The sequence below is a fragment of the Sinohyriopsis cumingii genome, chromosome 14, assembly GCF_028554795.1.
Source record: "Sinohyriopsis cumingii isolate HCF-2022 chromosome 14, ASM2855479v2, whole genome shotgun sequence".
Lineage (NCBI taxonomy): Eukaryota > Metazoa > Mollusca > Bivalvia > Unionida > Unionidae > Sinohyriopsis > Sinohyriopsis cumingii.
Genome location: NC_142974.1, coordinates 89,083,635 through 89,098,913, shown reverse-complemented (window position 1 = coordinate 89,098,913; position 15,279 = coordinate 89,083,635). Strand labels below are relative to the sequence as shown.

At 39.7% G+C, this 15,279-nt stretch overlaps 2 protein-coding genes across 2 annotated transcripts; both read right to left on the bottom strand.

The window, feature by feature from the left end:
• Positions 1 to 2,440: 2,440 nt before the first annotated feature.
• Positions 2,441 to 2,890, bottom strand: LOC149784330 (uncharacterized). The gene has a single exon (XM_089932978.1). The coding sequence runs from the start codon at positions 2,888 to 2,890 to the stop codon at positions 2,441 to 2,443; it is 450 nt and encodes a 149-aa protein (XP_089789104.1).
• A 140-nt stretch (positions 2,891 to 3,030) lies between these two features.
• On the bottom strand, positions 3,031 to 5,111 carry LOC149784329 (general transcription factor II-I repeat domain-containing protein 2A-like). The gene is made up of 2 exons (XM_089932977.1): positions 4,961 to 5,111; positions 3,031 to 3,641 (listed from the first exon to the last, which is right to left on the bottom strand). Exons 1-2 carry the CDS (start codon positions 5,109 to 5,111, stop codon positions 3,031 to 3,033), a joined length of 762 nt encoding a protein of 253 aa, XP_089789103.1.
• Between the last annotated feature and the right edge of the window lie 10,168 nt (positions 5,112 to 15,279).

Here is a 15,279-nt window from a genome sequence, read left to right as displayed (position 1 = left end):
TATTAATTTAGTTGTTTATTATTAATTTATGCCTTTACAGCATTACTCTGCTCCCTGGTGGCTGATTCCCTTCATGGTACTGAGCATTGGCTTGTGAAAGATGTTAAATATAAACAAATTCTCCGTCCATTTGGACACAATGGACACTTGCAGCTTGCCCAAAAGTTATTTTCACAACAACTGTTAAACAAAATGTGCTGTTTCTTAGACTCATTATTACGAAAATTTAACATGAACGTCACACGTTTCCACATACCTTCTTGAAAACGGCGCTTATGATACTTGTCTGACGTCATCGAGAGTCCTTGGAAACTGTCTGGTTATCGGCATGTAAATTGCAAGAATCATACCTTTTATCTTCAGTTTTCTGGTAATAATTTCGGCCGAAGTCCGAGTCCGAACTAAGCACCGAATTCTCATTGACTGATTCAGTATATTCTGAAGTCAAACCTGCATGCCAGCTTATGAGGTTCTCCGGTTTGTGATTACCCTTTATAGAATCGTATATGTAAGTGTAGCAAGGTTTGACCATCTGCATGTTATGAATCATTATAAAACTAGGTGATATTTCAACATTTCTCCTTAAGTCACTGTCACGCACTCCCAGCAAAGAAAGAAGAAGCTACTTCGTTCAGATCTGTTGGATTTTACAATTGTTACTAATCGTGAATGTTAAACTAAGGATAGCGCAACATGCTTTGTAGTGGTGAATATGACACGTAAAGATGGATATATCTACATGTGTTTCTATAGTGGATTTTATGGTGAGTCGAATAGGGCAAGAGTGGATACTTATTTGTACAGTTTGTAATATAATATTATTGGTGATTAATAAATTTTTCTGTATTTGTGATAAATAATTATTTAGGTTGTTTTGTGTATGACACTGAGTAAATTATTTGCATCGTTGTGCAGTGTTGTCATTTGCAAAAACATGGGTGCTTTAGAAACCAGGATACAAGGAGATAGCTTAATGTGGTTGGTGGTCATAAAGGGGGAGATATTATACGGAAGTCTTACATTTTTTACATTTTGCGTTCAACTCATTGCTAGAAGACAAAGAAAGTAGAAGACTGAGGCTCAACATTAGTTAATTAATCAGTATATAAAATTGAATGCCCAGTTGTCGTAGAATAGATAGTTGTATATCAAGTTAAGAAAGACGTGAGCAGAGAATATGAAAATAAACCAGACTGTTCATTTTGGGATCATCATGTTTGTCACAAAATTATTATTATTATTATTATTATTATTATTAACTTTAAAAAAATGGAATTTTGTGTTTATGTCTTCATCATAAAATATTGCTTATACAGGCCTACCTAACTTGCCTTATGGAAACTACTATCAAAATTGTTCAGGACTGACTATAAGTATTCGCACACCATTCCATTCCTTTGTAACCCCTACCAATTTAAAAAAGGAAAGATATCAATGATATTTTTAATGCAAAAAACGTATTCATTTCATACATTAATGTATCATTTCTAAACTGATTGTCAACAGTGGTCTTAAACACTGCCAACTTGATGACGTTTCACATCAGACAGAAGTTTTTTTAGTAATATGGTCGCCATATTTGCAGGGGCGATTCTATGTTTTAAGTCATAAGATATGCTGTAATTCTACCAGCTTAAATAATCTCAATAATTACGTAAATTTAGGAGTTTAATCTCTTTGAACACGTGTATAAAAGAGTTACTCCATTCTACTTGTTCAGCTTGTTAGAAATATAAAACCAAAGCAGCAGGGAGGCTGGACAGACCATTAGGTATACGAATTAGATAACCCCATTAGAGAAGGAGGCAAAAATGGACATACAAGCTCGAGAAGGACAAGTCGAGGCCTCTAACGCGTCCGGAGGCTAGACGATCGGTGGGAGATCGTTGTTGGTTATCTGCGCCGGTGTTTATAGACGGGTGATGGACCACGAGCAAAAACAAAGTAGCTGCCATGGACAAGTCTCTCAACCAAAAATTGTATCGAGGCTAGTGTGAGTCATTAGCACTGTTAACGTAGCTTTAACAATTTTTCAGTCATATCGCTAAGATGTCTGCAGTGTGGCAGTTTATAGTGATGTCTAGCACTGGATCATCATGCCGCAGACATGTAGCATGATGTACTACGCAGTCACTTGTCCATACAACAGGCCGACCAGTCCTAACACTGACCTCTTAATGCTGATCGTCTAGAGCAGGGGTCGGCAACCTTTTGATAATAGCGTGCCAAAGTAGGATTTATAAATCATTCAGCGTGCCAACAACCTATATTCCTATACGTCTACCTGCTCTACCATATTTTTATATATTATTATAAGTACTCGTATATATGAAACTACTATTAATACAAATAAATTTGATCTTGAATTTATTATATTAATGTTTAATTAAAGAAATTGAACATAAAAACTTCAATTGAATGTAATTAATCTGTATCTCAATTAATGTGAGCCTTGTCCTTGCATGCTCTTGGTTAATTGTTCAATATCGGGTACATATTTGGTCACTTTCAGCTTCACACAGGCTTCTGAGTGTTCAGGTGTTAGGCGACTTCTTTGTGGACTTAAAACAGCTTTCATGTGAGAGAAAATCTGTTCACAAGTATAAGTTGAACCAAAAGCTGAAAGTAGAGCAAATGCAACTTTCTTCAAACAGATGAATGCTTCAGGGAGGGATGTCCGGCAGTTGAGAATAGCAGCTGACTTTTCTAAGCAGTTTCCTTCCAGAGGTTTCCGAAATTCGGCAAATTTTGATGTCCATAATTCTGATTTCTTAAATTCAACATGCTGCATTTCAAAATCGTCAATATCCATCCACCTAAAAAGATCCAGATCTAATTGGGTAGTAGTCAGATCAAGCAAGTCAGACTTGATGAGGCATGATGGGTCCATGAATTTGAAGTCTTGCCTTCGTTTAGCAAACTCCACTTTGAGTGCTTCAGTGTACTTCTGAAGCTCATCTATATTCACTGTAAATCGATCTGAATTGAGCCTTCACATTTGTGAAGTACTTGAATGTTTTGGCGTTGATATCACGGCATAATATGTCCAGTTTCAACGCCAAAAAGTTCAAGTACTGTTTGACCCTGTCCTTGTAAATGCAAGTTCAACTCATTTAAATGTGTCGTTATGTCTATCAGAAACATCAGCTTCAACAGCCAGTCCTCATCATTCAATTCCGGAAAATGTTCTTTTTCATCAAGAAACACCTTAATTGCTTCCAGACAAGAAACGAATCTATTCAAGACTTGAGCTCGACTAAGCCAGCGAACATTGCTGTACAACAGGAGATCTGCATATTCACTCTCAATTTCTTGTAGAAGAGGCTTGAATTGCCATTGAATCAATGAAGAGCTGGAAACTGTAAAGTTGACTATCTTAACAACAGTTGCCATCACAGAGTGCAAGTCCAATGATGAGATCTTTGCACACAAACTCTCCTGGTGTATAATGCAATGGAAGTTTAATAGTCGGCGTCCAACGTGATTCTCAAGAAGTGTGACAAATCCTTTCTTTTTGCCAACCATTGCAGCAGCACCATCAGCTGTTACACAGAATAATTTTTTCAACTCGATGTTCTGATTTTTGAAATAGCTTACGAATGCAGTCAGAATATCCTCTGCTTTGGTTGTATCATGAAGAGCTAACAAGCAACACAACTCTTCATAAATATGATTATTTTTACAATATCGTGCGACTACATCTAGGCGTGACAAGTCATTCAAGTCAACGCTTTCATCAAAAGCGACACTAAATACAATAGCTTTATTTAATCCAGTCGTTTGTTTAACTGCGCCTCTCAATTGATCTTGCAGAAGCTGGTATTTCTCGAATCCGAGACAGTATAGTTTCTTTATTTGGTAAATCACTGAACAGAATTTCAGCACTGCTCAAAAACGTTTCTTTGATGTACTTTCCATCTGTAAAAGGTTTGCCTTTCGAAGCCACACACTGAGCAATTTTGTAACTACGTTCAGTAGCTTTATTCTTCATTCCAACTGCTTGACTCAAAATACCAGTTTGTTTCTTGAAACCAGAAATAGCCCTTTTGATGGCTTCACTTTTCTCTTCATAGGTTTAAAATTTGGATTGATGTTTGGTTTCATAGTGTCTTTGCACACTAGACGTACGACACACAACACTTTCACAACAGAAAGCACAAACAGCACGATCCTTTTGTTGTATAAATCCATATTCTTTTGTCCAATTTTCTTGAAATGGGCGTTGATCAAGTTTTTGCCTTTTTTCGGCCATTTTAGGGGTACTGTATTTAATACAAGAACATAAGAAATAGCAATAAAACTATAAACATTTAACACGTTGGCCGCGTTCTTCAGTAGCGGCGGTATGCAGTGACTGGTGTAGCGCCTTCGGTGCCACACTAATATAGTCTGCTGCTGGCCAGTGAAAGCGGACATGTGGCGACACCTAGCTAATGCAAGAAATATTAAGAAAATTATATGGCGCCGTCCAGTGCACGCAGCAACCATTAAGCTGACGTACGTTGTTTTGACTTGCATTGAAAAAAAATCTTTTTTTCCACTTATTACCTTTTTGGGGGGTCTTCCACGTGCCATTGAAAATCGCTCTGCGTGCCAAGTCTGGCAGGCGTGCCGTAGGTTGCCGACCTCTGGTCTAGAGAGGAAGCTGTTAGTACCATTTTTGTTGTTGTTGTTGTTGTGGGGTTTAACGCCATTTTTCAGCACGATAGGCTATACATGGCGGCCAGTATTAATGGTGGAGGAAGAACCCGGAAAACCCCGGAAAGAACCACCGACCCACGAGAAGCTACTGGCAAGCTTTCTCACATGCCCACATTGGCTGAATCTTAGACTCGAACCGCCGCAGACAGAGGTGAGATGGCAGTGACCATTTTTGTAAGTATTTGGTACGAGTTGCATGTTACACGCGTCATGATAAATATCTTTATCATCGACGTAAATTCTTGATCCGATATTATACCGTCATTCAGCCCCGCCGATATCAACAATAATAACGGCGCATGTGCTTGCGTTGCCCCCGATATCAGCGTTGTGTGTTCATGTAATTTATCAGTCGCCCAGGTTGACAGTTTCTTAGCTATGATATTAGGAGTATCAGCAACACATGCCATAACGACAACGCCGCTTCCTATCGCTGGTGCTGCCACTTATTTGGCTAATAATGTGCCGATTAACGCCATTGTTGCGGAGACTACAGCCGATGACGCGTATACAACAACGTCAATGACAACGACGCGTCTGCGATAAATTTTTTGTTTTTCTGCATGCGTGTCGATGATATTTTGCAACGCTACCTGCCATGAACTTGCTTGTTAAAGCTGTAGGAGTGTGTGAGATTATAAACGTCAATCATTATATTAATGCTAAGTAATTAATTGAGACGTTTTTGCGACAAATTCCAGACACCACCAATACATCGCTGAGGTTAACTGTTTGCCATCGGGATCCAGCATGAATACTTCCTCGGTATTTTGATTTAACACAACTGACACGGTTCCGGAAATTCTATCGGTGGAAATACTCCATGTATATATAGTAAATATTCTATATCGTGCAGCGCTAAACACGGAGAGCCTGTACACCCCGGTGACCTCGGGGGCGTATTTGATGTAGTTGTTTTGTTCTGACCATGTTGCTGATCAGACGCTACTGTGGATACCGCGTCAATGATTCGCGTATGTATTACATTATCTTGATTTTTTAAATATTTTTTCTTCGATTTATGTGAGCTTAAATGGCAGCGAGCGTAGGATTTCCAAAGAAATCAGTAGCGACTCTACTTATGTTTCTGCGAAAATTTGTAATCGCGGTTACATGATTATTACATTCTGATTTGAATATGGCCAACCCATCACTGATTGTTTTTAAAGAGGTCCTTATCGCTATGTCGTTGTTTTCCACGCATTTCTTCGTTGTAGCGTCATCATCTGATTATGGTTCTCTCAAATTAGCAATTCTATTTCCGCTCGTGTTGCTATAAGTGTTATATCATTGAAAGTGTGGCCGTAGGAGGAGAAGTGTTCTGCGACTGGGTTTCTGTACAGCTTCTTTATCATCCAGTTAGATCCATGAAGGTTGATCATTTTGTATAGTTTTTCAGTTTCTCGGACATACTGGATGCTACAGATCTTACATGTGATGAGATCAATTACATTCTCTGTTTTGCAATTGCTCACAACCCCAAATGGAGTTCCGAAACCAGGAAAGAAAGGGAATCTTACTGAATACGCCGCCTTAGAACATTGAAACCAAGCGGTTTAAACCAAGAAGACTAGAAAAAGACAGCCATTCACAGATAAAATTACCTTTTTGCAACCGGTGTAGTGTTAAATTTTGACCCTCGTTGAATTCTGACCCGCCGGGTCATTTTTCAACGACCGTGATCAAAATTTCACGTTAAAATCTGACCCTTTTCTCTTTTCAATGATTCTCTAAATTTGCTTATTATTCACCCAATAACATAATTACAACTATAACGATGAAATATCCGGGATATAATTTGCGCGTACATAAATTCACATACAATAACAGATGACGTTATGGCTCATCGATTTCTAGTTCAATATAAAATAGCTTTCAGCATCCGCAACAAGTCATAGTCATGTAAAGTTTTACAAAGACAACGGTTCGTCTGTTTTAATTGTTTGTCTTGTCTATGTTTTGTATTTACCTTTGAAAAAGACTCATTAAGAGTCGAACGCGCTTAGGCTAGCTAGATACTAGTTTTACACTATATATATATATATATATATATATATATATATATATATATATATATATATATATATATATATATATATATATATATATGTATGTATGTATGTATGTATGTATGTATGTGTACGCGTGCGTGTGTATTCTATGTCGATCCCGATGAAGTCCGGGTAGTACTTAGTTTTCTTGGTTATAACACATGTTCTTATATCCTTTTGCCCCGCAGAGTTCGCGTTGCCTTATTGCTGTGAACACTACCATTTACACGTGATATGATTTTTATTTTTTAATGCCCCGAAAGAGTCCGGGATGCTTGAAAATTTATGGTCCCGAAAGAGTCCGGGATACTTGTAGACACCGTTAGTAGTCACAAAAGCTGCATTTCTGGAACACGAGTTGTCACAGTGCACTTTTCTACGTTTTTCAACCGGATTCTTGCTCTCATTACACTCCGTACTCTCCAATCAAATTGAACAGGATAGTGAGTGTGAGTGCCATAATAATAATCTTCCAGTAATTCAAGGAAATCACGGGCTAGCCCACAGCGAAGTAGAAGGCATCCGGTAGTGTTAGCTGACTTCGTTGTCTCTGGGGATGGCAGGCCAGGCCCCTCCTGGGACGAGTGTGTTCAACCAGCCCACCAGCTATTGGGTGAAGACAGACTGGTCTCCCAGATCACTAAGGCTGTCATGACCTCTTTATTTTGGAAGAGACAGCTGACAGAATCTCCCGCGGAATCGGACATGGACGAATCAAATTCATCATCGGCCTCTAACGAAAAAACGGTTGGTGAGTGGGCAGGGACTTTAGTAGTGTAAGGGACCACCTTAGCCTCAATGGGAAAATACATTACGTAACCCCATGGGCCACTTTAGCCTCAAGATTTATAGCATCAATGGGAATTAGCTTTACAGATCCCCCTGGGCCTGTATAGCCTCAAGACTTTGAAGTACACCCTGGGCCACTATAGCCTCAAGGGAAATGGAACATGGCGACTATTGGGTTTGTATAGCAACAAAGGAAAGATAGCATCTGACGTCACGGTAGGGGAGATTGGTAACAATATGGGGAGGTGACTTCACAGGACTGAGCAAAGAGCGGATGTACAGCGAGAACACAGACGAGACAAACACTGATACAACATTTTTTTAAAAATTTGGGGGGGTTAGGCAAGAAAGTCAATTTCTTTTCGAGGCAAATGAGGGGCCCTGAAAAGGGCCTTTGGCTTCTTCTGCATCTTCTTCTATTTTCTCCACTTCTTCAGCCATCTTCTAATTTTTCCTAATATTCCTTTCTTCTTCTTCTTCTTTATCCCTGACTCTGGCATCCAGTCAGGATGGCCATTGGCTCTGAATCTCTCCTGTATCCTTATCCAGTGATTGTTGAGTTTCTCAAAGCTTTCTTTTGTCTTTCTATTCTCTTCTTCTTTCCTTTCCTTTGATCACTTTACTTTTATGTTCTTTACCTCTTGGGTCAGCACTCTTCTCATCAGTTCCTCTGCTTTTATGAGTTGGTCTAATCCCCACATCACAAATGACCACTAAACACCGACATAATGGACAAAAGGGAGGAGGTCTAGCAATCTTAACTATCGACACAATAACATATGTCGAAACATTACCAACTCCAATTACCACGAACAATATAAACAGCATTGAACATCAAACAATAATGGTTAGCACAGGTAACACCGATATCCAAATTATTAATCTATATGACCCAGGGGGCAATAATCCTACAATTAGCCCAAACATCTACCATCAAATTACCAAATCCAAAACCAACAACTTAATCATCCGTGGGGACTTTAATGCCCATAATGAACTATGGGGAGAGAATAAGAATGATATAAGGGGGGGGGGGGAAACAGTGAAGAGTGGATAACCAGTCACAATCTAGTCATCCTCAACGACGGATCTAAAACTAGACTAAATCCTGAGGATGGGTCCCTCTCAGCCTTAGATCTTACCATAAGCACCCCCAAATTAGCGCAAATCACTGACTGGGGTGTAGCTCAAGAAGATTCACTAGGAAGCGATCACTTCCCGATCATTATCACTATTCAAACTAAAACCCAACACATACCCATTGAAACCCCAACCAGATGGAAGTATAGTCAAGCTAACTGGAATCAATTCCAAATCCTGCTAGAGCAAATAGATATTGACAACCTAGAAAATCCAAATATTGAAAACCATCATGACAATATAATAACTACCATTTTAAAAGCAGCTAATCAGAGTATCCCAAAAGCAACAAACAACAACCAACAAAAGCCAAAATTACCATGGTGGGATCAACTATGCACAACAGCGCATAAGGCCAAAAAGAAAGCTCTAAATAAGTTCCAAAAAACTAAAACCACATTAGACTACCTTAACTATAAAGAATAAGAAAAGTTACTAAAGAATACAATCAAAACAGCAAAAAATAATACATGGCAAGCCTTCTGCTCTAAACTCAACCTAAATACTAATTCAAAGCAAGTCTGGGACAAAATTAAAGCAGTTAGAGGAAAAACAACATATACAACCCCCAAACTTAAAGGCTCTAACAGCAATAAAGACAGGGCAAACATACTAGCGAAACATTTCTCAGATATGAGTAGCAATATCAACTATTCCAAAAATTTCCAAGACCATAGGCAAGAGATAGAGCTAACACATACTCATATTTTCATAGACCTAGGAAATCCCGATTCGGACTTAAACTGTGGGATTACACTGAGTGAATGGAACAAGGCACTTGCTTCCAAAAAAGAAACAACCCCAGGCAAGGATCAAATAGGTTATATAACATACAAAAATTTACCCAATAATATTACCAAAGCAATCCTCAAATTAGTAAATAGAATCTGGACACAGGACAACTACCACAAAGTTGGAAGCAAGCCATAGTAATACCCATCCCCAAACCAGCAAAGACCCCAATGATAAAAACTCATACAGACCAATTTCCCTCACAAAAAAATGTATGTAAGCTAATGGAAACCATAATATCAAACAGACTGAAACAGCACCTCGAAAGCAACTCCTTACTATCTGAAAACCAGTGTGGCTTTCGAAACAAACGCTCCACCGTTGACCAATTATTCCGACTAGAAGCGGATATAAAAATAGGATTCAACTCAACAAGGAAAATAGATACAAACCTTATAGCAGTTTTTCTCGACTTTGAAAAAGCATTTGACATGATCTGGGCCAAAGGTCTGATTGCTAAACTTAACCGATTCGGAATAACGGGGCGACTTTTTAACTGGATAAATAACTTCCTAACAGGTCGCAAAATTATAGCAAAAATAGGAAACACTCTCTCGGACGGATTTGCCTTAGAAAACGGCACCCCTCAAGGGAGAGTGTACTCAGCCCAATACTCTTCAACTTAATGATAAACGACCTAGACCATAACCTGGCCTCCAACAAAGTCAATCTATCTCAATTTGCCGACGATAGCGGCATCTGGAGAGCCGGAAACCCCGATAGTAAACCAGTTATAAAAGAATTACAACTTAGCCTAGACAACATAGGAAAATGGGCTGACAATTGGGGGTTCAAAATCTCGCATGAAAAAACAGTAGCAATAATATTCTCCCCAAAACGCAACTATAAACTAGTATACCCAAACTTATATATCCAGGGATATTTTATAATTTTAAAGTGGCCAAATTCCTAGGCATGTATTTTGATAATCACCTAACTTGGAAACAACGCATAAAATACATAATTAAAAACTGTAATAATGATCTAAATGTATTACGAAACCTAAAAGGAACATCTTGGGGAAACAAACCATGACACTCTACTCGAGATATATAAGTCATTAATTAGATAAAAACTGGACTATGGCTGCCAAGTCTATAACTCTGCTAAACTAACATGGTTAAAAAAGCTAGACGCAATACAACGTAAAGCACTACTTGTGCGCACCGGAGCACTCCCGTCAACTTCCCTTGACAGGTTCCTGATCCTAACCGGGGAATTACCATTATACCTGAGAAGGCAAGAAATGACACTCAGGTACACCATTAGGCTAAATAACCACCCCAACACTCATCCTACCAAAATCGCAATTAATAAATGTAATATCACATTTTAAAAAAAAAAAACTAGTACCAAATATCTCAGGCGGAAAACTGGCCCTGGAGCTCAGGGAGAAATTATCTATCCTTAAGCAACAAAAAGAATACATAAAACCACCCAACCTAACCACCTGGATGCAAACTACCACGAGGGTTAACACCAAGGCCACTAAATACGGGAACAAACACGTACAAGAAAACAAACTTAAAGCAATAATAGCAAATGGCATCCGACAGTCATATGAAGGATTCACTAAAGTTTATACAGACGGATCAAAAATAGCTGAACCACCAAGAACGGCGGCTGCATTAGTTATCTCAGAATACAACATTCAAATGGGATCCCGATTGCCAGATTATTGCCCAATCTTCACCACTGAATTCTGGGCAATCACTGAAGCACTCAAATGGATAAAAGATAATAACATACCAAATACGGTAATAATAAGCGATTCTCTTAGTGTAATCACATCAATCAAAAATCGCCACACTAGTACCAGAGAGCCTTTCCTTGACATGGCCTTCTGTATATTCAAAGAACTATCTACAAGAAATCAGATAGTGACTTCATGTAGATACCATCCCATATAGGAATCCCTGGAAACGAACAAGCCGACAAAATCGCAAAAACCAAATTAGAAGACCCCAACCCTATCCCATTAAAATATAGCACAACCGAAGCACAGAGCTTCGCTGTAAACTATATAAACCAAAAAATGGCAGGAGCATTGGAATACCTCAACCAAAGGTAGGAAACTATACACTCTCCTACCAGAAGTTGACCGATCCATCAGACCACCTAAGGGCTCCAGTGTAGACCAAAAACTCATTAACAGAATTATGACAGGAAAAGCTAGGTTAGCAGGAAGCTTTGGCAGATTTATCGGACCCAAACCAGTTAACATAAACTGTTATATCTGTCACACTGTAGAAAACCTAAGCCATATATTCAATGATTGTACAAAATACAGGAAAGCAAGGAACAACTTCCAGAAAGCTCAAAAGGAAATCAGATCACCCTAAAAATACCCAGACTTCCTATATACATCTAATCCAAATAAGCACTTAACTACTCAAAATATATTAAGATTTCTAGGAATGACAGGGCTAAAAATAAGATATAATCAGTAATCAACAGCTTAATTAAATAATCATTCAAACCCCATATCAAACTCAGGTAAATAATTATGACGGCCGACTAGGTCTCGTGGGTTCACAGACCAACACAGCCGTTCACATCACACGGACACTGCTCTTCACATGGGTTCACTGAAAAGCACTCCACTTCACATGGGTTCATTGAAATCGCCCAATCAAAACAATCTAGTAAAAAAAAAAAAATTAAAAAAATTCAAATTTAGGAAGAAGAAAATCAATAAATAAATCAACAAACAAATACAAATAAATAATAATAAATTTAAAAAATTATAAAAATAAATAAATAAATCTCTAATTCACACTCTCTTAACCCGGTTATATATCTCTCCTAATTATTAATTTAAACAAAGCACAGGATATTATCCTTTCCATCTCTGACAACAATAATTATCTAAATTCAAAATTCGGCGCAATCATCAACCTGGATCCAGTGGACATCGCCAAGGACAGCAGATGATAGCCTCCCTGCGCTTTTCCTCCCTTGCCACGTCCGGACACCAAAAATTAATTTCCGATATATTAACATAAAACTGAATGAGTGCAGGTAAATTCCCACTCAACCAAACAGGTAAGCAGAAATATTTTAGTAGTATCATTAGTGCGTGGGTCCATTCCCTCTCATGAATCAGCCCTCCAGTCAGGCCGCAATAGGTCCAAAAAAAGGTCACGCGGCTGAAGGCTAAAATTATCAGTGCACCGTGTGCACATAAGCACCTGGGGAATGAGGCTCTCATTCCTTCTCCCATGAACAATTATCAGGTCGCCGTGGAAGAACGCAGCAGCAGAGGGAGCGTAATACATATATGCAGACCCAGCCAGCTAGCACCCAACCCACTAAACTTACTAAAGTGAATAAACTACAGCAGCCGGATAGACCACCACTACCAGCAACAACAAGCAACAAGGGATAGGACTAAAAATCTATAGCTGCCCAGGAGAAGACGGACCACGCCCCAGCCCCGCAAAAATTAAATAAAAATAAAATAAAATGAAAAGAGACATTTGCCAACATTGTCTCTAAACCTCCACCACCACAACCACAATCACCTCCGCCAGTGAAGAGGAGGACCACTCCTAGAACAAGCACTCCAATTGCAGTTTCTAGAATGCAACAGGTGCCACAAGAACAAATTCTAGCTATATCAGAGAAATCCTGCTATCACCACAGGTCACATTAGACCCACCACCGGACAAAACCTTCAAAGTTACCGTACAGGAAGCAGAGGTAGCAACAACACAGGATGAAAGCGACCCAAACATAAAGGACTAAATGCACCTGGACTTCAAATGGCTCCAGCTGACAGCAGGTTAGCGCACGATTTTATGAAAGCAACTATATTTATAGGCTGGAGGTAAATTAAGGACAGAAAACCCACGTCGCAGCAATGGCACACAGGACGTCACATCCTCAAGAAAAGGTTTAACGTTGCCTACACTCAACATCCCGTGAATACACTGATAGAAGCAGCCACAGTTTTAAGCGGGTTTCACAGATTCGAAGGTTTTCCAGCCAGAAAGCGAACAGAAACACGGACAGAGGAAGCAATATGCGAGGAAGAAGTTAACCAAGGCACCTTCCCGCTTGGGGAGAAATAACAGCCCTTCTTAGGGCTACAAATTGCCATTTATCTAAGGGGATCTGTTTGGCTTGGTTTCCCAATTACTCCTGGGAAGGAAGGAGAGCCACATCCCCCAGGCTTTTATGTGTTCATTGAACACTTATTAATTAGGCCGTCAGATCGAGGTACTATTTAGTTCCTAGCGATCTGGATGTATGGCCGAGGTGAGTGGGATTGGATCCAGCACGCACTCATTGCTTAGGTTGCATTGATTTGCTGACTGAGACGAGTGGGATTGGACCCAACGCGCACTCGTGTGTTGATGGTCAGACTGGAGACTACCCCGCCCTTATGGTAAAGACGCGGACGCGAAGGAAGGTGAATTTCAGGGATGGATTGGGAAGAAGGTAACCGATGCAACTGCTCAATAAAATGGCCCACAATTGTTTGTCTCCTTGTTGCAAACTAAAATTGGCAATGGCTGCACCGATGACACAATATACTACAAAGATTTGGCAGAAAAAGACAATTTGCATTTTAGGCACACGTTCTCCACACCACACCCACAAGGGTTGCTTTTGTAGATCTTGCAGAGAAGATCTGGGTGAAGGAGTGGTCGCTGAAGTGGTAGCAGTAGCTGAGGCTGTGTGAAAGGGCATGATGGTCACTTCTTTTTATAGTCGATGACGTGCGAAGCGTCGATCCAAGAATCAAAACTGGGTGGATATCCTTTCCAACGTACTTTGACTTCTTTGACACGTCGTTTGCCCACTTTACGGGTTCTGCGTTAGAGAATGATTTCGATGTCGTACACGTCGTCTTTTTTTTTTGGGTGACACGTTGTAACTCAGGCAAGTAAAACGTTCCTTTTAACACTTCTCCGTTCATGTCTTCCAATTTATAGACGGCATGATGACGGCCATGCACTCGTCCAGAGACACGAAACAATTGGTCTTGGTAGTCACAATGAACTATCGATCTTGAATAATGTCCCTTTTTATACTAGTCGCAATGAAGTCTCAAGCTTGTACATCGTTCCTTTTTTATGTCTAGTTTTGGAAGTGTTCCTTTTTTTCTTCCTGGTTTTTTCTTCCTGGACAACGGTACTACCTTCTCTAAAGTACCGTCATAATTGTACCGTAGTATAATGGGTGGAAAGGCCAAAGAAAGGTAAGGACAATGCGGAGACCATTGAGTATGTTCCAGAATAGCTGAATCTTTATAGATACATAGATCCATTCGTAACTTCAGGCCGCAACTGAAACACTGAGTGGGTAAACGTACAATCGTGTTCTTTGGTAGGTGGTCACTTTAAAGTTCCCATCCTCTCCAGACTGCAAGGCTTCTTTCAATACCCCAAAGTTCACCACTCGACTGGTGTGATAATTGAGAGTCATTCCTTTCACTTTACACTTGGCATGCATTTCTCCTTGTTTGTCTCGGTATTCGTAGCCGTAATGTTTAGGACCGCCACTAGCAAAATTTAAAATCTTCTCGTCGGGGTGCTCGTCTGTCCAGGCTCCTAAACTGTATCCTTCGATGTCAGGGTGATGTTGACCCGGCCGATCGATGTAAATGTAACTGTCCGTGTCAAACTACAGGACTCGATACCCTAACAGTTCTAAAGCTTCATACAATTTTAAGCGAGCATGGGCTGTCACGTAAGCCGCAATGATGATATTTCCAAATTCGTCGGCTTGTACAAAGTCCAGATCTTCTTCGTAATTGACTAAGATCAAATTCTCGCGAACGACGTCCACGTGTTTCATG